Here is a 26,139-nt window from a genome sequence, read left to right on the forward strand (position 1 = left end):
ACTCGCTTTGTTGACGCCTGTCTTCACCGAGGAAACGCGTGAGGACCCCACTGTTTACAGAAATCATTTATAGATATATTGCTGCGAATTAAACAGGTCTGGCGAGCATTTGTAATATTCAAAATGTGCATTAATTAATTAATTCAGTGTGCCGTTGGTCGCGCGGTGGGGGTCCTGTGTCACCATTGTTGTGAGGCTCGAGACACATAAACGGTGATTTCAAGGCCCATTGAGCGCGCGATGGATTGTACGTAAAATCTATTAAAGGGCGGGGAACATTGATTATTCGTAAAAAAAAATAAAATAAATAAAAAAAATAAAAAAAATATTTGACGTATTTGACGTGTTAGAAGAGATGTGTTGTCGATAAAACAGATATTTAAAGTTTCATTTAAAAAGATTGTTTACATATGCTGTATTACTATTGGGTTTAAAATATGCATATAATAGTGACATCAGGACATGATTAAATGACAGTGGAAAACGTTATTTAGAGCAGCTTTTCTCGCTTAATTTAAACATAAATCATAATATTCCGTTTGAATAATTCAGTATTCCGAGGTGTTGAGCCAAAATAGTGAATTATTATTCATGTGCGAGTTTTTTTGTTTACTGAAATGTGGCATAGGTAAAGAAAAAAATGTTTTGTAATAGTAGTATCACTTATTTCGTTTTGTTGGGGTGGTCAAGGTTTTATTTTTGCCAATACTGACATCTTGTGGTTATAAGCAGGCACTACATTGCCTTAGTGCTGTCACGCTAAACCTATGCTGATTGGTGAATAGACTATGCATAGGAATCTATTTCCTGTTTAGTGATTTTATTATGAACTCATGACCAGGACACCCCAAAATAGTAATTTATCCCAAAAGGCACAAAGAATTAGCTTCATTGGAGTTTCTGTTAAGACAAACTTGTTCATTAGAAGTGGACGTCGCTCTAATTTTGCCCATCATATAATCTACTTCATAAATACTCATTATAAAATACACAAACAATACCTTTAAATATCTCGTTGACTAAATGATCAAGTTAACACATGAGCAAGACCATGACATCTAAATATCGTGGGAAAAAAAAAAAACTAATGTAAAATAATAATAACAGAATCAGCACAAGGAAACATTGAGGAAGGCTGCAATTACCAAGAAACTGAGTGTGAGAGAAATATTTCCCAGAAATGAAAGAGAGAATAAAAGAGAATAAAAATAGAAATACCTATAAATAATCGTATAGCAGATCTAGCTCCTCCACAACACACACACACACACACACACACACACACCCAGAGGTCTTGACATGGTTCTTTTATACTGATACTGCTGTCTGTCAGTGACACAAACACCCTAACACCCACATATGAACACGATTCTGACCTACATATAAATACAAGCGGAGAGAGTGAAACAGACTCGGTGAGACAGCACTCCTACGCACACTCTCTTCCACTCTCACTGCATGCACATCCACTGCATGAATTCATCCTAGATTACTCCTGCTACCTGCTCTCTTCTCCCGCTCATTCTTCTCTCTTTTCCTATAATCAGAGGACACACATGCAATTCATCTGACAGAGCTTTTTCTTCGGTGTTTTGCAAAGCAGTGGACAGGGAGGAAGGACACATTTCAAGGTCTAAAGATGGCACCGAAACGAGAACCGTCAATTAAAAAGTCTCCATCCGGGGGAACGTTACCGAGGCATGGACCACCGTTTCCTTGCCCTGCCACGGCGCCTTCACCTCCAAAACCAGCTCCTGAGTTGAAACCGCGGATGCTGCGCCCCTCTGATTCCCCCTTTGACCCCAGCACATTAGAGGTAAGCGACGTCCTGCAACAGAGAGTTTAGAATGGCTTATTCTTCATTACTATGGCAACAGCTTTTCTATGCTTCACTAAAATAGCACTGGGAATGAGAAATAGAAATAGAAGAATAGAAATTTTCTGTATGGCAACATACTGACACGCAGCAGCGCAAGAATCAGATCTGAATTTGATATTAGGTCGTTGTGAATAAAACATCACAGCAATCTCTTTTTTATGCAGCATCTGACTACCTCAGCATTGCACATGGAAAACTGTGTCAACCCAGCTCTCAAATCTTGAGAGAATACTAGAGCTATATCAGGATTGAGAAATGGGGCACTGATGTAGCTGTTCCACACTGAGCTGCATTACTGTCACCTTCAATTTTACTTAAATGTACTAAATAATGCATATTCTTCTTTGTTATATACTTTATTGTCAAATCTAGGTTAAAACCGGCATAGCAATCCATGATCATATCTTGAAGATAAACATAAACAAAATGGATTTTGGGTAGGAATTTAGCATGCACATCCTGTATTTGATGAATTGACATTATACATTTTATTCGTTATTTCTACAATTCACAGATAGAATATCCATATATGAATATAGATCCTACATCTGCATGTGTTTAGGAATGCAGCATTGAATTACACAATTTAACCTTAAAACAAATGTTTTAATCGCCATGGCTTTACAAACGTATAAATCATCAGCATTGAATTCACTCGCTTTGCCAGTTATGTGCAGTCAATCATTATGTTATAGTGATCTAGGCTGGGAGTGTCTCTGTGCACTTATGTCACTCTTTGTGTGTAATGAGAATACTCCACCCGTCACAGTAGTGAAGGGAAGTCCGAATCATTCTTGCGAATCGGTTCTTTCGAACCTTTCGTTTTTAAAAAGCGATTCGGTGATTCTTTACGTCATGACGCGTTCCACATTTAACATTATTAATACCTACCTAATTATTAATACAATTACTTTATTATTTAATGATGTAATTTCAAGAGTCCCATTTCAGTTTGTTTCAACCACGATTCAGCCGAATGTATCGTATTAAATTAAAATATCTTAAAATATCGTTACGTCTATACTGTCTAATGCTCTTACAAGTTAATTCATGGGTTTATAGATAATTAGATAGACACGTAAAATACGATAAACACTGTCTCGGTTCAATAAGTTCAACTCCAAGCGAATCGTTTATTCATACTGGTAAAGCGGTTCAGCTAATTCTCTAAAAAAAGATTCGACTCAGAGAGATGATTCGTTCACGAATCGGATATCGCTACCCTTCATAACTGAGCAGAGCTAGCGCGAGTCTTCTCACACTCCCGCCGCAACACACAACCGGAAAACAAGCCACTGCAGATATGGTAGGCATATTGATAAACGTTTAATGTAAAATTAGGTTTCGGTAGAACTTTTCTAAATAAACATTACTAAGTGCATGCTCTGGTAACTATATACACGCTTAGTGCTAAGAATCTGTCGCTAGCCTGTCTCATGCTAGCTAACCGAGTTTTACGCCTTTTAGCACGCAAGAAAGTGACTAAACCTTTATAAGATGTTCAGGAAATTCCTTTACAGAAACCCAAGAGTACGACAGCTAACTTGCATTCGTTAAAATACTGTGTTTTAGCCCATCTTTCACCTGGAAGCACGGCTGTGAGTTAGCGGACAGTATTAGCTGGTCAGTTTTAGCCAAGCAAAACTTATCTAACTTTTTCGTGCGGCCTAAAACAATTACCCAGACGGCATTGATGGACCGTAGACGTGTTGTTATTACAAACCCCATCTGTTTCACAGCTTTGCTATTGTGCATCATTTCATATTCATTGAATGTCGCTCTGTCTCAAACAGTCTGACTTCAGCGAGGACCAGATTCTTGGTGAGTTTGCGTCTAGTCCAGATGCATGTTGCTGTTGTTTCTGTTACTCTGTATATGTAACGTTTCCCAGCATTTCTTGTAGACGGCCTGCTTTCATCACCCCGTCCATGTTATTCTGCTCATCTGTTCCTCTGTCCCTGCATTCCTCCTGCTTTCTTTCCTTACCTCTGTATTGTTTTCCTTTTGCCACTGTTGTATGTCACCTCCAGATTGAGTTTAACTTGGAACAAATACACGGTGAGTGCATTGAAAACCTTTCTGTTCTGATGTGATTCAGTTTGCATGGTGTTAAGGACGACAAGCTGCTGTTTGCGTGTCTGGTTGCACCTCACCTGCCTCCTTCGTTTGAAGTGCATTCAGGAGTTAACCCTAAATTTAATCTGAATTTGGTTTGTTTGAAAAGTAGAAGTGCCTTTTTGTAGCTTAGGCCTATCAGCCAATGCGTTTCTTCTGTAGCGTGGACAGTCATATCTGTAGAGGGTGTGTCAGAGTCAGGAAGTGTTGAAACTGCTAACAAAAGAGTGCGAAGTCTCGCCGTCTTAAACGTCTAAATATCAGCTCTGAAACTAGGATATTGGCGTTATAATCTTTGTTACTACCGGTCGCATGAGCTTTCTTTGGTAAATGGCCATTTAGGTTCATCTTTGCTCTTGTTTGTTTAAGCAAAGGAGGTTGACATAATAGTGCTCACTCTCCCGTTTTCCTCTCATACCATATATGGTTAAAGGCTCAATTTAAGGCATGCAAGGGAACAGCCACATTCCACCGAGCAGGAAAAGCATTACAGAGATGGGAGGCTTTTTTTTTTTTTTTTTTTTGGAAGGGCTTGTCCTAACGGATAACATTCAGTTCTTTTGGAGAACTCTTGGCTTGGAGTAAAAAAAATTGTTTATTTATAACCACATGCCTTTGTAACAGTTTAAACACTCAATAAGGGAAACTTAGGCTTTTGGGTTGTTTTTAAAAGAATAAGAAGAAATAAATCTTAGCTTTTTATTTTATTACATGCTGCATGTTTATCTTTTTAATTTAGGAAGTTGTGTGTGTATAGGAGTAAAGACTAGAATAACTTGCAAAATGCTAATTAAAACTTGTGTGTTTGTGTAGAATACTTTCCTATTATTGGTAAATGTTATCTTTTAAAGAAAAAATAGAGTAGAATATAGTATTTGTAGACGGTGTGCTCTAAATAGCACATGCAGGTTAATGGCAGGAAGTGTGCCTGAAGTTTTGCTTAAATAGCTATTTGGTGTGTTTTGAATATTTCACTAGCATTTTAACTTGATCAAAAGGTCTGAGTACTGAGGTGTATAATGACTTAAGGTGGATGGATAAGATTTCTGTGGTCATTTAGCTTGCCTCGTCTAACCTGAATAGAGGCCGCAGAAAATAGCCTAGAGTGCCATTAATATAGATGGCTGGTGCAGTATTTCTCTTTGTTCTGATCCACTGGGCCCTTTAAATTAAGTCAGGCTTTTTAAAGGAACGGCCTGTCATTACATCTTTACAATTAAAAGCGTAATATATCTTGTCCTACTTTCCATGGAGCCTAAAATCAATCATCTTTATTTTCTCACTTTTTTTTTTTTTTTTTTTTTTTTATCATGCATGTATTTCCGTCCTCCTCTTTTCCTGTCCTCCTGTCTGTGTCTCGAGATTGTTTCAATAATATTTTTAATGCTCCGTGTAGAATTCAAAGAAGCCTTCCTCCTGTTCGACCGGACGGGAGATGGGAAGATCACCTACAGCCAGTGTGGGGATGTGATGCGTGCCTTGGGCCAAAATCCCGTCAATGCAGAGGTGCTCAAAGTCCTGGGCAACCCAAAGGCAGAAGGTAGGACAACACTGGATAATGGAAGACCTGTATAATCATTGCCTTAATATCATATCTCGTCTTTATCTGTATTTACATAAGATGATATTTCAGGGCTCAACAGTACAGATTTTTAGCTGCTCAGCTGGTTGTTCAGATCTTGTGCTTGTCCTGCCAATATTTTTACTGACCTCACAACAAAAATATAAAGCTTAAATTTAGCAGCATATGTTAATGTATTCAAATTAGATTGGTATAAAACTATTTTAAAATTGATATTAGATGTTTTTTGGCAACGGCTTAGACTTTTTAAGACTATTAAAACTATATTCTCACCATTTTAGCAACCGCACTAACAGGATTTGTAACACAACAAAGGAGTAGTTCACCCAAAAATTAAAATGTGCTATATTTAGTTCAATGAATACACATCAATAAATACATCACTTGGTGATTTAAAAACTTCGCAAATAACCTCTTATGACTCCAGTCCATCAATTTAAGGTTTTGTAAAGTGAAACACTAAACTGTTGGAAAAAGGTGTAAAGTTTAAGCATAAAAACATCGAGTAACAACAGCACTGGGCCGTTGTCTCAGCTGACCCCAAACTCTTTTGCACTAACCCATCATTATTCTTGAGCCTACGATAATGATAGTAGTTCTCTTTTCCTGTGTATATATGGACATCATTTCTGTCTTGTCTGACTAAAGCTTCTTTGTTCCACAGAAATGAACCATAAAATGCTGGACTTCGAGCAGTTCCTGCCCATGCTCCAGGCCATCGCTAAGAACAAAGACCAGGGCACGTTCGAGGACTTCGTGGAGGGGCTTAGAGTATTTGACAAGGAAGGCAACGGCACAGTCATGGGCGCTGAGCTCCGCCATGTTCTCACCACACTGGGTAAGCCGGCCTGGTCTCCCGAGGAGATATTTATAGCCCACTCCTCCACATCTAGGCCAAATGATTGTAGAAACGGTTGAAGTGAACATTTCGAATATGGCGTACATGTTTTTCGCCAAACATTTATGCAGGGCTTTTATTTATAGGAGAGAAGATGACCGAAGAGGAGGTAGAAACGCTTCTAGCTGGACACGAAGATGCTAACGGTTGCATCAATTACGAAGGTAAAACCGTCGAGTCTGAACAGTTTTTGTCTGAAGAATGTTAAGTTAATAACAGTACGTTTTTAATACAATATACAGCTTTCTGCTGGGGATTTATTTTATGTATTGTTTATGCATCACAATGGAAAAAAATGTTAAGCGAGAATTGGATCCTGAAAGCATGCCGTAACTGTAACTGATCTTCCACAGCCTTCGTTCGCCACATCATGTCTGGCTGAGAGATGTCTCGGGTATACGTCTACCTCCTGTCCTCAACATTTGTAACACGTGAAGCAACGATCCATCCAGGCTTTTTCTTTAAAGCTCTCAGGCGCACATGATTGCTCGTTCTACACCTCATTTTGCTTAATTCGATCAAATCTAGCCTTTCACGGGGTAGCTGTGCCTCATGACGTCTAGAGCTAGAGAGCCTGGTTGGATGTAGTTTGAAGGTTTTGACATACGGTTGGACTTTCCCTATCTCTGCAGCAGCCTTTCCTTTGGCCCCTGGCTGCAGCATGCTCTCTGCATGTGACCGTCCCTGCGACGGCTCTCAGAGGCAAAGGGCGACTGCACTGCTTCAGACTTGAGCGCATGTCAAGGGACGTAGCATAACAGGGCGTATTGCTTTTAAAAGAAGTCTTAAGATTTGTCTTCTAGCATCGGCGCACTCCCTCCCTGTGCTCACCAAGCAGTGCGGTTGCTTTCATTATTAACTAACCAATCAAGTTGCAGTGATTTGGCTGTTTTTGCTGATCTTTCTCTCCCTTTTCCTGATGGAGGCTGATCCATAGCTCAACTCTACGATCTGTCATTACTGTAGCTGTGCTATAAAAACCATTTCCACTCTTGCCCTGTAGAGGAAAACCAGAAGGAGCTTTTTTAACATTTTCTTGAAACCTAGACCTGGTTAAGTCTTTGAGCTGTGGTTTAGTAGGAGCTAGCCATGATCTTGCTCTCGCCCTGTTTCTCAACACTTATGAACGAGTACAACTGGGGAACGGCTTCCAACTACAGCAGATGTTGAAGGGTTGATGAGGTTGCGTGAGCACTTGCAGTGAGATACGAAAATTGCCTATTAAATTAATTTATAATATAAGCTATACAAATACAGACATGTAAATATTTTCACGTGTGTGCATTCATATATACATGACTACACAGAAAATACATATGCAAACACTTATTTTGCATGTGATTTTTAATAATTTGATAGCAATTTTTTATATATTTAATTATCGTTTAAAAGAATTTGGATTTTGTCAGTAGAACTTCATTTATTTTTTTTATATTTATAGTTTTATTTTTATTTTTTGGTGCTGCATGCTGTAGTTGGGGTCAATTCCCTTTTTGGCACAAATTGTAAACTAACTTTGTTTTATTTGTTATTTTTCTGCAGAACTCGTCCGCATGGTCATGAGCGGTTGAAGATAAAGACCACAACTCATTCGTTTGTCTTCTTTTCTGTGTAATAATTTCTTTATGTATTTTTTTTTTCTTCCTATTCATTCCGTCACCTTCATTTGCTTAATGGCTGCAGTCCTTCGCTTGTGTTTGCACTCATTTGGGTATTATTATTAGAAGTGCCTTTATCTTCTTTAAGTTCCCATTTGACTCCCCGAGAGGTCCACCTTCTGTCCTGTGGTATTCAAACCATATAGCGATATGAAAAAGATCTCTTGCGTGCTGACTGGTCTGCAATAAAACCTCTCGATACAGCACATTAGCAGTGTGTATGCAATATCCAGTGTATCCTCAGGCATCTCTGCTGGACCGTGCTGTAGTAGAAATGTCGTGTCTGGCCAGACTTTTATTTTTGGCCTTTTCATAATAAGTTAACTTTTTTCAAATTGAGAAATTATGGATCAGAAATGCAATAACATTTTAATTAATTTGGAATGTTCTCACTGTCCAATAAAGTACATTTTAAACAGAAACCGACTGACTGGTCTTTCTTTTGTTTTGGAAAGTGCATAAAAACGCTTGTAGTTGTAAATTTAAGGAAGTTGAACTTGCCTCTCTCCTGTTTGCAGATAGATGGCAGTATTTTTCCACTTGAAAGCTGAACTCTCCACCCTCGGTTGCTTTAATTGATTGTGGTTAATTGTAAAAACCAAGCTGTCTGAAGTGGAATTAGAGCAAATTGCTGAACTGCTTTTGCAGTTAGACTAATGAAATTCAAATGATCACTATTTGGTTTCAGGTCAGTGATTTAAATTAAAGGTAAATGTTGTTGGCACTAAGATGTTTAGTGTCTTTGGGACTCATTTGTCTCAATTGCTTATAAGGGCAAATCTCAGGCAGACGGACATAGTGGGTTTTACAAACCTGTTTTTTCATACTCAACTTTTTTTTTTTTTTTTTTTTTTAATTTAAAGCATTTCAGTTGTAAAAAGAATAATAACTAGTTACTTTTTGCGTCTTTCATTACCTGTACACGAATATCTAATACTGTTAACAGTTTTGAATACTTTTATTCAAATACTAAATTTATTAAAATTGACTTTTTTGATATACAAACAGTGATTTTAAGTGAATAAAATATATTTTAAATAAAAACAGAAAAGAAAAAAATATACATACCTCTGTTTCTATAAAAATATTAGGCAGGATGACTGTTTTCAATATTTATAACAGTAAAAATGTTCATCATTATGATTGCAAAAGGATTGTTATACTAAACACTGGAGTAATGATCCTGAAAATTCAGTTAAATTAGATTTTAAGATTATTAAATGGAAAAAAATACATTAGAAATGAACAAATATTTAAAATGCACATATATAAAGTTTGTCGTCTTATTTTTGTTGACGTTCGAGTCTGTGTATATCTTCGTGTCTGATCACATACCTCTTATTATTTTTTCTATAGCTAAAAGAACATCACACGAGATGTAATCTGAGGGTTTGTTTGGGTTGGCTGAAATACCCCGTGATGCATTGTGTGCCGAGAAGAGCCCATCAACAGCTCACTGACCTTTTCTCTCTCTCCGCTCGGCAGCAGTCAGAAGTATTCCCCCCTCATTAGACAGCACATACACTCTCCGAGCGAGAGCCAGAGAGCCAAGTATCATACACCAGCGGTGAATAGGTCCTCCACTAATTACTGAATTCGTTTTGCGCGGATCTGTGTGGATGTGCATGCAGGTCTGTTTCTGGGCGCACTTGTGCGAATGTGTTGGAGGCAAGTGAAGTGTATTGATTATTTTAATCTGCCTATTTGTGAGTCTGTGATCCTCGTGGCTCTGCATTCGACAGGGGAATCACTAATGGGCCTCAGCGCAGGCCGCCTCAGACCTCTCCCCGTCCAATTAACTTTCAACTGGAATCTGGCAGGAGAGCGCGAGGAGGCTGGCCGCGGACACGCTGAGATCCCCCACATATTCCCACAGGCTGCAGATTCACCAAAGCCTTAAGGCCGGAATGTCATTACCTCTCGCTTTTAATTAAAGGATTCTCTATTCGCTTTAGCCCTGACATGCACAGGTAGAATCCTAGTATTGTTCATGTCGATGTTCTTGTTTTGCTTGTTTTTCTTTTCTCTCTCTCTCTCTCTCTCTCTCTCTCTCTCTCCAAGACACTGAATTTTCATTAGAAATGAGAACATTTCATAGAACATGCATGACAGAAGCAATGTTATTTTAGTATAGACCTAACATGTTGTGGGTTTTTGTATAGTCAGCTGTACAAATTTATTTTAGATTAGAAATTAAAGCTTAAATTCAGTTTGCATTTTATCATTTCAAACATTTTGCCTTTTCGTTATTTAGGATTTGTCCTAAAATAGCAACCTTAATTCATATTTGAATGCATGATATTAATCGCCGTGAAGGTCTTTTGATAGCAAAACATTTATGAATTAATCATTTCTTTGAATTTAACATTTGCTCACCTACTTTCTCTAAATGCGAAAATAAATAATTCTACAAACTGTAAAAATAATTCTATAATAAAATGCTTATAGGATATTAAATGTACTTTCTTTTGAAAAAAAAAAAAAGTGGAAAATGTTTGCTTTGATTACAAACCACCTAACGCGCAATGTTTTCTATGTTCGGCTGTACAAATGTTACATAAAAATGAGGCAGAGATATTTGAATATTATTTATTATTGAATTGTTTATGAATGGGAAATGTTTTTGATGTTTTGACATGTTATTTTGTATATTTGTATCAGTGTATTTGCACATGGCTTGACTTAGATCAACAACTTCTTAGTGCTGTATTTAAAATAAATCAATAAATCAATACAGGTTATGAATCTGTACTACAATATATATATATATATATATATATATATATATATATATATAACCTTTAAAAGGGATTTTTCAGATCTATCATTCATACTTCAGGCATTTTAAAATAAAATATAAAGCTAACTGAGCTTGATATAACAGGTAGGTGTATGGAGCTTGATTTATACATCTTTAACTTTCATAAAAAACATAATCTAAAATATAACACGTACAAACTCACTGATCACTGCGAAAATGTATTGACCGCCATGTTTCTCTTCCTAAATGTGATGTAGAAATGCAAATACATATTCTCTTTAATTCAGTTTTGCTCATCTATTACACTCTTAAACCTGAAAATCAATAAATCTACAATTTGTATATAAATAATTCATAATTTAACGTAATGCTGGTATAAAAAAGGTCGCTACTTATTTGTCACGGGTGTAACGTTTTCATATTGATTTAAAGGTTTTACATTGTAACATCTTTTATTAGACTTTATTACACAAGGTAACAAGCCTTGATTTAAACATCGTACTGGTTTAAATTTGAATATCGAAGAGCCTTATCAGCGTAAATCAATATATTAACGTTCCAGCCCGGCCCAGATTATTAAGAGCGATTGGAAATCTATCTTTTCGGGTTGCAGCGAGCCATTGTGTGCGTAATTACGTTCCTTCCGATTCCACAAAGGCAGCGGTCACTTTAAGTCACGTGAACCGAACGAGAAGACTTAAACGAATCGATACCCCTGCGACGTGTGCGCGTGCGTACACACATGCCCGTCTCACGCTACAGCTGCGCCTGAATCAAAAGTACATTTTACGCACTTATTTTCTTTCAAGTCCAGCCATGTGTAAATGCAGCTCGTCGACTAGTGAGCCTGAATCTCTGGTTTTGTCCGACACACAAAATGGAGACAAGTACGCTAACAAGTACACGTGAAAGTATGAGCGCGTCACTGTCCAGGATAGATATAGACATATATTTATATGCATTTTAATTTAGGTTTGGGAGTAGTGTATAATGTAAGATAGTTATAATTTACACACATACAAACGGCGTGTCGGAAATCCTCCTGCTTTATGAAAGGAATTGGTTGGCGTTTTGTCTGTGAAGCCCTTCTGCTCCGTGTGAACCGCGTCCATTTCTTTCGAGCCTGTTCGGTGCGTGTAGGTAACTGCATGAGTGTGTGTTCGAGTGTGTGTGCGTGTGTGTGTGTGTGTGTGTGTGTGTGTGTGTGTGTGTGTGTGTGTTCGTACACAGTACATCTGAGTGCGTAGAGCAGGTCAGTCAGCATAGATGAGGAAGCCGGAGAACGTGCTGTATTTGTTGGTGTTTCCTCCGTGGACTTTCCCTCCGTCCAGCTGCACGCAGACCTCATCTCCCACGTCTAAATGCAGGATCACACTGTTGGAGGCGTAGTCATAATTCTGATCAGCATCTTGGGCGATAGCGCTGGCCCTCACCTGTCACACACGGGAGAAATGAAGCCACGGTTAGAGGAAGGACGCAGAGAAGATCGCCACAATTTACACCTAGATTCTCAGTGCTCCAGCATACTTGAATGACACTGAAGTGTGCATGATGCATTCATAAGTACTCGAAGGGTTTTAGTAACCAGCACTGGACCAAACAGCAGAACTTAATTAAAGCACAGTAACATGAAGTGCGACATGTAGATTTAAAAATGCAATAGCCACTCGAATAATTCCAGTTTTTCACGAAAATGTATAAATAGGCCAACATATTAAAGAAGAAAGATCTGAACATTGCAATGAGAAAAGATTACAGAGGTCATGGTAAAACTGAGACTTTGTTTGTTTGATATGATATGCAACAGGCAGTGGAATTTATTATAAATGGGCAGAATGCATGCATTTCGTATATTGAGGAAGAAATTAATAGGTGTAATTATTTTAATGTTAAACATAAATGAATAGATACGAAGATAGAGAATAGAACATGCTTTAATATTAAAACAGATCAATTATTTAGTTTTTAAATAATAATTAAAAAAAAAAAAAGATAATTACAATTTAAAAATAATTAATAGACATAGAATAATTACTTTTAAAATTAGATACTTATCATTTTATGACTTGGGAAAGAAAAAAAATGTTTCAAAGACCACTATTAAACCATTCAATTTGTTAAACTAGAACAATAAAGCTATAGAAAAATAATGTTATAAACTAATAAATAATAATTACAAATAATGTGTTTGTATTAACTTAATAGATACAAATAATGAATTGCAATTGATTTCACAATCTTTTCATAATCCTTTTAGGACAAAAAAGTTTGATGTTTTTTTCTTCAGATGCTGTTAATTAAAATTTGTTATATTCAATTAATATGCTAAAATAATGAATTGTAATTGATTTCATAGTTTTCCAGCTCCTTTGTAGCAAATGCATTTTTTGTTGTAATTTTTCATATCAATGAAACAGTGCTATATAAAACGACGTATATTTAAAGTGAACATACTTCTAGTAAACATTGATAGTGTTGCCGATGGGGATGTTATAATGCTTAATCCTATAAAAAAGATGTGGAAATACTGCAATAGCCGTATCTCAACACACAGATGCTCTCTTGACATGAAAGAGCTCTTGTTTTATCATCTCTATGGCAATGGAATGGAGTCATTATTAAATGATACTGGCCGGGTTAAATGGACAGGGCTGCAGATAACCTGCTGACCCCCACCTCAATTGTGAAAGCAGTCACACTTTCTCCTATTTATCTGCCGTATCGTGTAGCCGGACCTATATGGGTGAAGCTAAAACAGTACTACACCCCTTCCATTATTGACCTGTTGAATATAATCAACAGCGCACGTATCACGCAAACCGCAATGAGACACGGACTCATTGAAATTCTGCTTGAGAGATCAGCTGTATTGACTCCCAGCAGTGGATCTCAAACTTGTTTGTTAACATTTTAAATTGAGATTAGTCAGACAGACGTATATCCCTGCATAGAGATGCAATTAAAAAGTGTTCAGACACAAATATACAGCATTATAGTTCTATATTCTTGCAATGTGGATGCGAATAATCAGAATCATTTGAGAGCCCTAGTTTTAATAACAATAATTATATAAATAGTATAAATAACATTGACCATATTAATTATAATAAATGAAATATATAACTAATGTAATAATAATAATAATAAAATAATAATCCAGTTTATGTTCATGTTTAAATGTAAATATATTATTATTTTAACTAGAATAAATCAATTAAATATATTAAACAAATTATTAACAAATAGCATACTACTACTACTACTAAAAATAATAATTCAGTTTTTGCTATTTAAATTGAGATCAGTCAGACAGTCTGCGTAAAGATGCAATTAAAAAGTGATAAAACGAATATACCGCATATCCTTGCAATGCGATTTAGACATCATTTCGTAGTATCTGATCTATGCTCAGGTATTCTAAATGGAAAAAAATGGGTAATGTTTTAGCAGACAGGTGTCAGATGACAGACAGTGATTGTCAGGCATTTTGCTCGGCCGTGTTATAGCCACTCAATCTCTGTCAGGTTTCCTAAACATATGGAGCGAGTCTATCGTAGGAAAAAAATGCAATGATATGCATGGTGTCAGTAAACATCCTCATACAACATGCCATCACTCACTTGAATGCCTCTTGTTTTATTGGGTGTGTTATTCCCTTGAGAAACACCCACAACCACATCCCGCATAAAACACACTGACCCCAGACAGAGATAAACTCCCTCCCATATCCATAATCTAATAACCCCACTCTATTACCATCACGATACTGTCAACATCCGCACGATGTCCTGAACGGAGAATACCGCCATTTAGATGCCTTATTGAATACCAATCTGTATAATGATGTTAGGGAGGTTTACGATGCAGCGCTGTAGGACAAACATATCAGTTTTAAATTGATTTTGCATAGCAGTGATGGATATTTGTCATTTGCAATTTGAAAAATACCCTTGCACATTTTCACAAGCTGTGTAGAGACATCTTAAAAATGAATGAGAAGTTATCAACCAATATTGCATTTACATCAGTTATTTTATGTGTTTAATAATTGATATGTAGCCTTACAGCAATAAAAAGCATAACATTCACTGAGAATATTAATAATAGGGAAGATAGTCATTATGAAAGTTTTAATTAGTGCTGTCAAATGATGATTTGGATAATCGCATCCAAACAAAAATTGTGTTTACATAATTGACATATGTGTACTGTGTATATTTATTATGTGTATATATAAATACACACACACACATACAGTATATTTAGTAAATATTTACATGTATACATTTATATATTTATATTTTTAAATGTTATATCAGTACATAAATATATTAAAAATACATGTATGTGTTTGTACTTATATATATTATGTATTAAATATAATTAAATACCATTTTTGCTATTTAACTGGTCACATATATTACTCAAAAACTATCCAAAAAAATATTGTGGTGCCATTTATCTCAACTGTAACAGTTATTAAATTAAGATTGTGTGAACATCATTCTAAAATTGATCATGGAAAACACTAATATAGCTAGACGTTTTAAACGTGTTAAAAATCATACGATTGCAGCTGAAGATATTCGCTGTGTTGATGTATGACATGAAAAGCATTTTTGCCTTATCCCTGAGCAGCCTGCATCAAACTGTTGTCTTGGGTTGCCAGTCCCTTGAGGAGCCCCTTTTCCAACTATTATCTCACGTAACTACAGAAACAACTACACGGTCTCTCACTTCCAGATCTAACAGCCAGACTCTGTCATACAGTAATCCACACAGAGGCCCGCTCAATAATCTAAATATCGAGTGGGTGGACGCTGTCATTGGTGTGTGCGGCCAAACACCAATCAGCGCAGCAATGATATTTTCTTTATATTACACATCAAGTACGCCATACCTGGACTTAAGAAAACTGAAATATAACTGAAAGATCAAAAAAGGCCGTAAAACTGAGGTGCTTGCACATCATTCCACGTCTGACAATGACGGCCTGGCCTCCTCTCCCTATTGACGCACAGTGTATGTCATTCTCCTCATTATTTCGGCTAAGTGAGCAAAGGGGCAGTCTCTCCCTCCGGCATACCCCCGTGTTCGATACGACAACGCGAGCGGTCACTTTAATTAGCAGACATCCGGCAAACACCATTTAAGACCTTTCTTGGCTTCCATTGATTCTCGTCTTGTATTTTTGGGATCAGTTACACCGAATCCGAGCGCCCGGGGTTTAGACATCTCCCGCAAAGCGCGCTTGTTAGATGCTTCCCGGCATTTATCAAATATAAGTGATATGAAAGCTTGTCTTGGAGGGAAAGGGAGAGAGGCATTTTAGGATTACCGTTGACTGCACTGGAGATGGATATTGACATGGGAGCCGACTACTTGTGAAGCGCCACGCTGACTTGAGCAGGGACCCTCGGGCCTGCTGGGGGCTTGTTCTGCCAGGCCTTTTCATTACAGGGAGGGGAAGGACGGAGGGGGGCCGGCGTTTTAGACATAACCAAAGCCGAGGAGAAAGACGAGGGTTGAAGGAGAAAATAGGAGGGGGAGGTTCGGGTAACAGACTGATCAAGCAAGGCTATTTTGTGAGATGCAAGGGTATATGAAGTCTTGTTTTTATCAGTGGTGCCGTGCTCCGGCGGTAATAAAACTGACAGGATTCATTCTCCGTGATATACAGACCTCTTAGAGCAGAGACAATGGAAAACTAGCTCTTAAACTTACCTAAGGGACCCAGCACGCGCGAGGGGAGGGTAAAGACTAAAGCAAAAAAAAAAAAGAGGAACATTTATTGAATAGCTCCGTTTTGCCTCAAAGGAAGAATAAAATTTGTTTCTCTTCTTCAGAGAGTTATGCTTAATTGGCATACTGTACGAGCGAGGCATTGCATGCTAATGGTCCAAGTGTGCACTATAACACCGCTTAAAGGCTCCGTGAGCGTGGCTGTATGGATATAACCAACTGGTTAAAGGGTTTAAAGGGTTAGTTCACCTAAAATGAACATTCTGACCATTAATCCACCCACATGCTATTGTTAAAATCAATATAACACAAAAGAAGTTGCAGTTAGCCAATTGGTCCCCACTGGCTGTCAAAAAACGTCTATTATACATGTCAGAATTGTTATTTTAAGGTAAACAATCTCTTTAAAAACTGAACCCATGTAAAAATGAATAAGGGTGTCACCTATGCATTCCATTTGACTCAATTTTAATCAGTTTATACTATTTCCCTTCCCGGCAGACAATGAAAAGTTTCGATTTTCTATGCCGATATCATTAGGAACTAATCATTGGTACTATTTTCCACAGACGCTGTGTAACATCACAGCGGACATGATACATCAGCAAACTTCCTTGATTATTACGCTGGAATGGGAGTGTAGTTCCTAGTCTTATCGGCCTGGAAAATCCATCTTAGTACACAGTTTTAAATAGGAAAAATGTCTAAACTGTTTGGTCATTTTTGAATGTGATGCTACTGGTCTAATTGGATTCAATGATCTAGGCTACGCTATGCTAAAAGTGCAATCGACAGACCCGGAGAACGGCTGAATAGATTCCAAAATGGTAAAACTCAACTTTTTAACTCTGGGGGAGCCTATTTCCAAAAAAAAAGTGGAGCGTTCCTTTAAAACAATTTATTAATTAGAGGCCGTGCAATTAGGGATCACCACAATTAGAGACGACCAAAGACACTCATTATATTTCTACCGGACTATGTACATGTCACTGCACCGAGAGACATTTATTAGAGCAGGTACTGGTCATTAACAGACAGGCGATGGCATTTTTAACACTAGCGTGTGAAAGAGCTCGACCTTTTGGAGGTCTATTAAAAGAGCGTGTGACAGGTGAAAAGGAGAAAAAGAAATGGTGGAACGATTAAGCAACAGAGCGGACGGAGTGTAGATTAGTCTACTTTGAACAGAGGTTTAGACTGAGGGTTTAGAAACCTACACGACGGATCATCAGTTTAAAAGATTAACAGCACATGGTACGTTAATGATGAGGAAGAAGCATGTAGATGCTAAATCAGAGATGACACACGACCTTGGTGTCATATTTCGACTCGCATTAGCATTAAGGCAAACAAACCATTATTCAACAAGCACAATAAAATGCCACCAATAACGCTAGCAGCATCAAATCCTTTTAACAAATCTCTCCATATGTCTTTGTGCAGTTATTCCATCAGACGGCTGAGGTTATGTGACATATGCAGCATGAAAATTAGAAGCTATTATTAAAAGATGTGCAATTTTTGACCCTAACGACACTGGGACTATTGAAGACGGTATATGATGAGTTCAAATCTTTCCTTGCGTGAGATTTCCCAGACGCTGTGATATAGTAGCTAATGTACAATGATGAAATTTCATAATGAAAATATCTCCTTCGGTAGGCAATACACCAAATTAATTACAAGAAATAAGAACATTACCTCGTTAAATATTGAAGAGCGGACTATTATGACCAGACCACTGATTCTTTCCATCTGTTACAACACATGAATTATTGTAAAAAAACAACAAAAAAACAAACATATTCATCTACTGATGGTACAGTGTCAGAACAAATAAACAAAAATGTACTAAGCATAAACTAAAAGGCACTGAAATATGGGTTACTCCTAAATTAGTGGCATGTTTTAAAAATCTTGGAATTTTTTTTTATTTAAATACAAAAAACGAACAAACAACAACAACAAAAAATGAAACAGATTGTTTCTGAATTACAGTTTCCATCATAAACTTTACATTTTTATTTTTATTTTATTTCAATGTAATTACACATTCTAATTTACTTTTACGTAAAACATCCCTCTTTTAACACATTTCCCAAAAGTTAAACAGCATGTATGACCCAAAATAGTGATGTCAAATTTTGACCTTTAAAAAAATATATAGGAAAAAAGTAATTAAAGTAGCATAGTGAAAATGTAATATTCTTAAATTTTTTTCCTATCGAATCAAGAAAACTACCTGTAATTTAAGTGATATCAACATTTCTTTACTTTTTAATTCCCGCTGACCTGTGACTTTCCATGATTATCCACCTACATCATTTTCATTTCAGGAGGAACAACGGACCATTCAACGGTGACACTCTTGGGACACTTTAGCCTCACACGTCTGAGGTCCGACAATAAGCAGACCATCACAACCGCACCAGTCGGTATCTAGAGACCAGCTTTCACTAGCTGTCAAAACCAGCGCACAGACAGATGGTCACACAGACCCGCAACCAGGTACAGCAACACGCGTACCACCCTCTAGAGGATACCTGAGATACTTTTTTTCTCTTAATTAGCACCCTAACATTCACAGACAGTCATAATTAGCAAACAAATGCTAATGTCGGGATCTGGTCTTTTTATCTTTTGGACGCCTTGTTAACCTGTCAAACCATGACATGTTTGGCACTTCTCCATCTTTCTGAGGCTTTGTATTCACTTTTGTCCGTGCGTATTAGCCTCCCAGAAGTCTCGTGTCTCTCTGCCCACTGTCTGCAGCTTTCTATTAAGCCATCTATCTTCCTTTCCTCCCCTGATCTTTCTGTCAAGCAGCCTGGGTGATTCTGCTATACTCTTAACTGTCATGGCTACCCTTGCGTCCTTCTCTCAGCCTGTCTCACAATTCACTTGTGCACTTGAGCTTGTGGGCCGCCCACTGGGGTGCCATATTGAACATGGCCTCCACAATGAAGATGCGAGATGACTGTGTCAAAAGTTGTTTTCAAAATGAAGGATAAAACGATGATATATTTCACCGCTTATTTTTTTCTGTTCGGTGTTGTTCTTTTACAGTTTGTGAGTGTTTTTAATCAAAGGTCACTTTTATTGACGTGGGCATAAATTAAATTCCCTTAAAACCCACTTTTTTCATTAATTTAATTCATCTGTCTAATATTAATATCCAAAAAATTAAATAAACATGAAAAATGATTATAAATGTCTGTTTCAAGCTTTTTTATGTCACAGTTCTGAAAACATACTATTTTTTAGAATGGGTTTTCATATTATAAACATAGATACATATATAAAGGCATTTGTGTCTTTTTTATTTTAGTGATTCAGTGAAAATCTAAAAATACTAAAAAACTAAAAAAAACTAAAAAAAAAACTAAAAATAAGTATGTGAATCAAAACATGTACACAAATATGAATATCAAGCTTACTTAAGTTTATATGAAATATTCCGCCTTTTAAGGTAATATGCACACAGTTGAAACACTAATGATGTCACATTTTATTTAAAATGATAAGTTCAAAAATGTATTTTAATAATAAAGGTTTTTTATTTGCATTAATGGTTTGATAAAGAACCTTTAATATCCATTGATATTAAATTGTTTCTTTAAAGAGAAGAAGGTTCTTTAGATAAGAAAAAAGGTTCTCCTGGAACTGATCACTGAAAGGCTCCTCGGGGAAACAAAAAATGTTCTTCTATGTCATTGCGAAAACCTAACAACCTTTATTTTTAAGGGTGTTCAGCTAGTTACTTTTGTCTTTAAAAGGAATCAGACAAAAAGTCACTTGTTGCCACTTACTGGTGTAGCGAGGTTTGAAATGACAAGGTTTTTTTTTTCTTCAAATAAGATGGCAAGGGAGTTTGAATTGAAATTGTGTTTTTTATGAATAATCATGAAGCTCTGCTTTATAAGCTGCCTGTTTTATTAAAAATGTACCTAAAGTCGATGAAGAAAAACCCTATATGCATATTTGTAGAATCTTGACTAAACCTGCACAATGGTGATTCTCCACTTCAAAACCTTTGAATTTCTGTGGTTGCTGTATTACGGAAACTGGCCTATAATTTTCAGTAGACATGACTGTTTGAACATCACTTTGTCAGCATTCAAAAATAACCTTTTACAAATTAACATAAACCTCCTAATCCCAGCGGACCATTGTCTGCTTTCGAATGACACTTCTGAGAGTTCCAGTCTCTCAGCATCTGTCAAAAAAATCTAGCATCCTTTTCACTTTTACATGCTCTGTACTTTCCAGAGGTAGCTGCACAAATCTGGATCCAGTGTATTCTTGAAAATCTACAAAACTCGTAAAATGGACTTCTGACTGCATTCTAAGGGCTTGAGAAAGTATATCGTTTATTTGGAGTAGTAAACAGTTAACCCACACGGTCCACGCATTTTACATTTCAGGCCCCACGGAGGAGTAAAGCAGTGCCACCTGATGTGCTCGAAATGGACGTAATTGAGTGGACCAAAAAGATAATTAATGAGCAATCAATGAACATGCAATAGAAGGGGGCACGGACAGCGTGCAGGGGATTCAATCTAAGAGTTATGAATGATTTAACAGGGGAAGCAGACTTGCATGACAATACAAAGCTGTACAGGTTGGACCAATTTAAACTACTATGACTCTAATGGCTTTTACAGGTGGTCCACTGTATTAAGCCAGGTTTTTTTTTACAACATAACACCAGGCTTTCATTGCACAGTGAAATATAAATAAACATTTTATAGTGTGCTTGCGTAAAACTGTTCATAAAAGAATATGTTACGATAGCCTGTCAAATAAAAAGGTCCAGAAGTGCGTTGATCTACAAAGGTCACACAGTCACTTAAAAACACTACAGATAAACCTTTTCATGTCTCACTCATTTCCTGCCTTCTGTATTTAATTAATGTCAAGGGAATGAGTGGATGAATGTGGAAACTGTGAATTTTTTTTGCACATTTATTATTTAACTGGCAGTAGACCACACCATGACAGCTCTGGCTGCTGAGTCGTATGACACATTGTTAGGTGTTGAGTGAGATGTAAATATGATGTTATTAAATTGTCAAAACATATGACAATGCAGCTGAGATAGTTTGGACACACAGATAAGATATTAATGTCACAATTTTCTTTTTAGTCTTCTCCTGATCATCCTTGCAAAACAATACATCTGCGTCCAATTTGTTTCCATCTTATTTAGTGCGATGGCAATAAATTATATAATTTAATAGGAATTTTAATAAGAAAAAAACTCATAATGCAACTATTATAAGTTGACCTTAGTGGTAAAGCTCAATATGGTTAACTAAGGAAAAGAGAAACTACTTCCTTTATATGACTGCACACGTAATGTCTATAATAAAGCCACCAAAATGTAATTCTTTCATCATTTACTCACCATCACGTCATTATAAACCTGTATGCATGTCTTTAACCCAAAAAGGATATTTTGAAAAAAGTCAGTGAGTTTTTATTCAGTGTTGTTTTGGACCCCATTGACCTCCACTGTATGAATCGATCAATTGAAACATTCTTGAAAATATCTTCATTTTGTGCTGCAGAAGTAAGAAAGTAATACAGTTTGGAATGACATGAGGGTGAGTTTATGATTACAGAATTTTTCATTTTTAGGTGAAATATCCTTGAGCCAAAGATTTCCCTCAACCACAAACAATGATAAATTCTTACCTGTCCGTTCTTCTTCAGATCCGCCCACATGCTGGTCCCATCTCCTCCTCTCATTAGGACATGGTATGTGAAGAAGTAGATACCAGGTAGAGGGCATGTGAATTTTCCAGTGCTGGGTTCATAGTAGTTGCCAACATTGGTCACCACATCATCAAACTTGAGCACATCAGTGCCTTCATGTTGCTTGCGTAGGCCTGCGTAAAACGCAATCTTAGGGCTGTAGAATGACGGCACATAACCACCTGGTCCAGGACCCGGGGGCCCTTGTGGACCTGGTTTTCCCGGCTCTCCAGGTGGTCCTCGTGGTCCAGGTGGTCCTGGGATTCCTGGAGGTCCCCGATACCCAGACTTCCCTTTCCGGTTTGGAAAATCAGGAGGTGCGGGTGAAACAGCGGTTAGCTCCTGGCCGTGAGATGTGGTGTAGGGGTCACAAACCATCCGACAACTTCCTAGCATTTCATAATGGCTTCCCGTGTTGCCGGCTCCTCCTCCTTTAGTGCTGTGGACCAGTAAAGGGATGGTGACCAGAAGAATCAGAACCATGGCCACACCCACGGCCGCTCCTATGACACGCTTGCGACGGCTGAGCCGGGAGGCAGCAAGCGTTAGAAAGTCCTCCTCTCCTTTAGGTGGAATGGTGCCCGCCAGCGTGAAAGTTAAGAGAAAAACTCGCTAAAGTGTGAAAGCAAATCTGCGTTTGGGTACAAAAGAACAGCCAAGGAGCCACAGATATCTACTGAGGAATGAGGCCAGTAGGGAAAAGGATAGAGGATGAATTTATGGATGAGACAAGGAGACTAAGAAGAGCGTGGAGCATACAGAAATGAGAGGGTGTGATGGGACTAGTGGTGGGACAGTGTGGAGAGCGACAGGAAGATCTGGAAGAACAAATAGGAACAGTGGTGTCTGCAACACAAAGGTGTGGCACGGAAAAGAATAAAAGATGATTACAGAAACACAAGGTGGCTCTTGGTCACCTAAAATATATTTGCAATACAATGCAATACAGTATTTTTAAAGTGTTGGAATTCCTTTGCTAATAACAATAGAAATATTTTCATTCATCCCCTAGTATGTTAACATTAATTATACAGTGAATTCTCTAATACACAGGGTTGTTGTTTTTTTTTTTGCATAAGTGAACAACAACAAACAAAAAATATTGTCCACCTAAGAAAAGATGTGCAACTGGGCAATTTCAAAAATCTGTTCATGAAAGGCTAGACGAAATCACGAAGTTATCAGCTTGCAGAACAAAAATTCAAATTAAGTCCAACAAAACACCTGACAGATGTGGCAAAACAATGTGTCATCCAGTGTTCCACGCTTTAAAATAAACTGATCCGGTACAACGAAATTTGTCCAACGCCCTGCATAGAAACCTGATGAGCCACAATGTATTGATCCTACAGAATATTATTATTAATTTTTCAGGGACATATGGAAGACCCCTGTAGTTGCTCTGGCAGGACTGGAAAAAATCCACAGAAATAGAACTGGAGGAGGAAAAACACGAAAAAGACAATTTGTGAGGGCTATATTTAATATATATATATATATATATATATATATATATATATATATATATATATATATATATATATATACACACAAAATGCATCCAAACATCTGTAATTTAATTTATTATTAGCCTATCTATTATTATTAATTTATTTATTGTATCGTAATGACAAATTCCAGAGGTACGTATTTTAACGAAATATGCACAAATAAACAAATAATTCAATTAATAGCCTAATACATTTTTATACATTGCATTACAGTATGAAGTATGATACAATAGCGCAACTTCAAGTACACTAAAAAGGCATTAAATACACACTTACCTTCCCTTCGGTGTTTATGGAATCTCTTTAGAATTAAAAACCTTCCTCTGTTGTCTGTCCTTACATTCGCTGAGTTCCGGAACAAATTAAAGGTGAACGTAATTCATACGCGTCTTCAGCAGACGAAGACTACTCTCTTTACTCCAGCAACAGACTGAATAGCAGAATAACGACTTTAAAAGCTTTAACCGGTCAAATACGGTGAGTTAACTTAATTGAGTTGCGACTATCACTTCTGACCTTATTTATTCCTCGGACCTTGACCGCACGCGCGAGTGAAACTTCCGCTTTAGCCGTTCGTTTTGTTGAGGGAAATAATAAAGCAGCAACAGCGCTGGACTTCTGACTCCGACACCTGTGAGATTTTCACACTCCGCACACACACACACACACACACACACACTCGTACTGTCCCCCTCATTCCTCCATCCGGTCGACTCCTCCCTCCCTCCATCCCATCTCATCCCCGCTCCTCTCACCGACTCTGTCTCAAACACCATTGAGCTGCCTACCTAGACCGCGCGCGCGATGCCCAAAGACGCTGTCTGACTCGGCAGCGCTCTTGGTTTTTAGACACAGCCGCTGTGTTTTTCCAACTTAATCATCATTTAATGGGGGAAAGTGGTGTAAATGTTAATCGTTTATCACGTCAACAGCCTGTTGACTAATGCTTTTAAAAACAAGCCATTTTATTAACAAAAAAACAACAACCTCGAAATAGAAAAAAATGACCGGGTGAAGCATCTCTATTTGTTAACAGATACTGTGACTTTTCGAGGCCATTGTGTGTGTGCCTCAGTTTCCTTAGCTTTCAGAGCTCATTAGTGAAGGACACTGAGACCATTGTGCTCTCCCTCACTCCCTTTCTCTCTATCTTTATTCCTCTTATCTATCTATCTATCTATCTATCTATCTATCTATCTATCTATCTATCTATCTATCTATCTATCTATCTATCTATCTATCTATCTATCTATCTATCTGCAAACTAACAGATATGTTGCATTAAACCTAAAATACCTGACAAATATGCCTGTTATGATGGATTAAAAAATGTAAGACCCATATAAAATAGGCTAAATGAACACTTTCATACAGAGTTTGCATGGCATCGCCTTGCAGTCAGTTTGAAGACTGAGATGCTACCAGTGTTTAAATATTGGGTCTGGTAGCATATCCATTGAGAATTCAGTGTAACTCATCCAGTCTGCCTCCCTGTCAGGCTTAATCACACATCTGCATTTTTAAAGTTTAATGGTGAAGGTGGTAGTGGGGGGAATACATATTGACAGTTTTTTTTTTTCTCTCCATCGGCCACCCCTTTCTGCACCTCTTTCTCCGATGTGACCAGTGCCGGAAGACAGATGAACAAAAGAAGTGGACAGAAGACAAAAGAACAATCTGCGGAAGATGCTCCTCAAGTAAGAAGTATATGTGTGTTACAGTGTTGAGTTAAACACTATATCACTCCCACCTCGTGTGTCAGTCAATCTAGAAATGCACACACACACACACACACACACACACACACACACACACAGTGCGGGTTTAACCACAATGGGTGTATAATCATTGCCAGGAGACATAGGCAATATAGTGAGAATTGGATTTTTAGTGGCTGTTAAAATATTACTGAGATGATTAATATTAAAAAATGCACATGTCTCTGAGCTGTCTGTCTCTCGTTCGCTTTTCTTTTCAGGTCTCGTTTCACCATTCTGTCTCTCGTTTCTCTTGCTCCTGCCATGTAGGGCAGAGCGGGGTAAGTTGTGTCAACGCTGTTTTTGGAGGAGAAGCTTTTAAGCTGCTTAGTTGAGCCATTAGCACAGCCTATTCCCAAAACATCTGGCACAGTTTACCCCACAGCTACCATTTTGGTTAGAATTCATCATTAAATTCCACTGCAATCTTTAGTAAGTTTTTTTTTGACATACACTAAGCTAGGCTTGAGAATTGTTGC

General features: G+C 37.5%; 2 protein-coding genes across 7 annotated transcripts; one reads left to right on the forward strand and one right to left on the reverse strand.

The window, feature by feature from the left end:
• Window positions 1–1,461: 1,461 nt before the first annotated feature.
• On the forward strand, window positions 1,462–8,554 carry zgc:153867 (uncharacterized protein LOC337226 homolog). 5 transcript variants are annotated; one of them, XM_043224646.1, is made up of 7 exons: window positions 1,462–1,816; window positions 3,910–3,937; window positions 5,391–5,534; window positions 6,241–6,414; window positions 6,561–6,638; window positions 6,828–6,868; window positions 8,017–8,554. In XM_043224646.1, exons 1-6 carry the CDS (start codon window positions 1,640–1,642, stop codon window positions 6,854–6,856), a joined length of 630 nt encoding a protein of 209 aa, XP_043080581.1. In that variant the 5' UTR covers window positions 1,462–1,639; the 3' UTR covers window positions 6,857–6,868; window positions 8,017–8,554. The 5 variants fall into 5 exon arrangements, with proteins under 5 accessions (XP_043080581.1, XP_043080579.1, XP_043080580.1 ...); XM_043224644.1 differs by lacking the exon at window positions 3,910–3,937 and adding an exon at window positions 3,673–3,700 and having other exon boundaries at window positions 1,463–1,816; XM_043224645.1 differs by lacking the exon at window positions 6,828–6,868 and having other exon boundaries at window positions 1,465–1,816.
• On the reverse strand, window positions 7,429–24,548 carry c1ql4a (complement component 1, q subcomponent-like 4). Of its 2 annotated transcripts, XM_043224642.1 has the most exons (4): window positions 24,420–24,537; window positions 24,180–24,333; window positions 22,333–23,828; window positions 7,429–12,326 (listed from the first exon to the last, which is right to left on the reverse strand). In XM_043224642.1, the coding sequence occupies exons 3-4, from the start codon at window positions 22,873–22,875 to the stop codon at window positions 12,147–12,149; spliced, it is 723 nt and encodes a 240-aa protein (XP_043080577.1). In that variant the 5' UTR covers window positions 22,876–23,828; window positions 24,180–24,333; window positions 24,420–24,537; the 3' UTR covers window positions 7,429–12,146. The 2 variants fall into 2 exon arrangements, with proteins under 2 accessions (XP_043080577.1, XP_043080576.1); XM_043224641.1 differs by having other exon boundaries at window positions 24,180–24,548.
• Between the last annotated feature and the right edge of the window lie 1,591 nt (window positions 24,549–26,139).

Source organism: Puntigrus tetrazona, chromosome 23, assembly GCF_018831695.1.
Source record: "Puntigrus tetrazona isolate hp1 chromosome 23, ASM1883169v1, whole genome shotgun sequence".
In the NCBI taxonomy this organism is placed as follows: domain Eukaryota; kingdom Metazoa; phylum Chordata; class Actinopteri; order Cypriniformes; family Cyprinidae; genus Puntigrus; species Puntigrus tetrazona.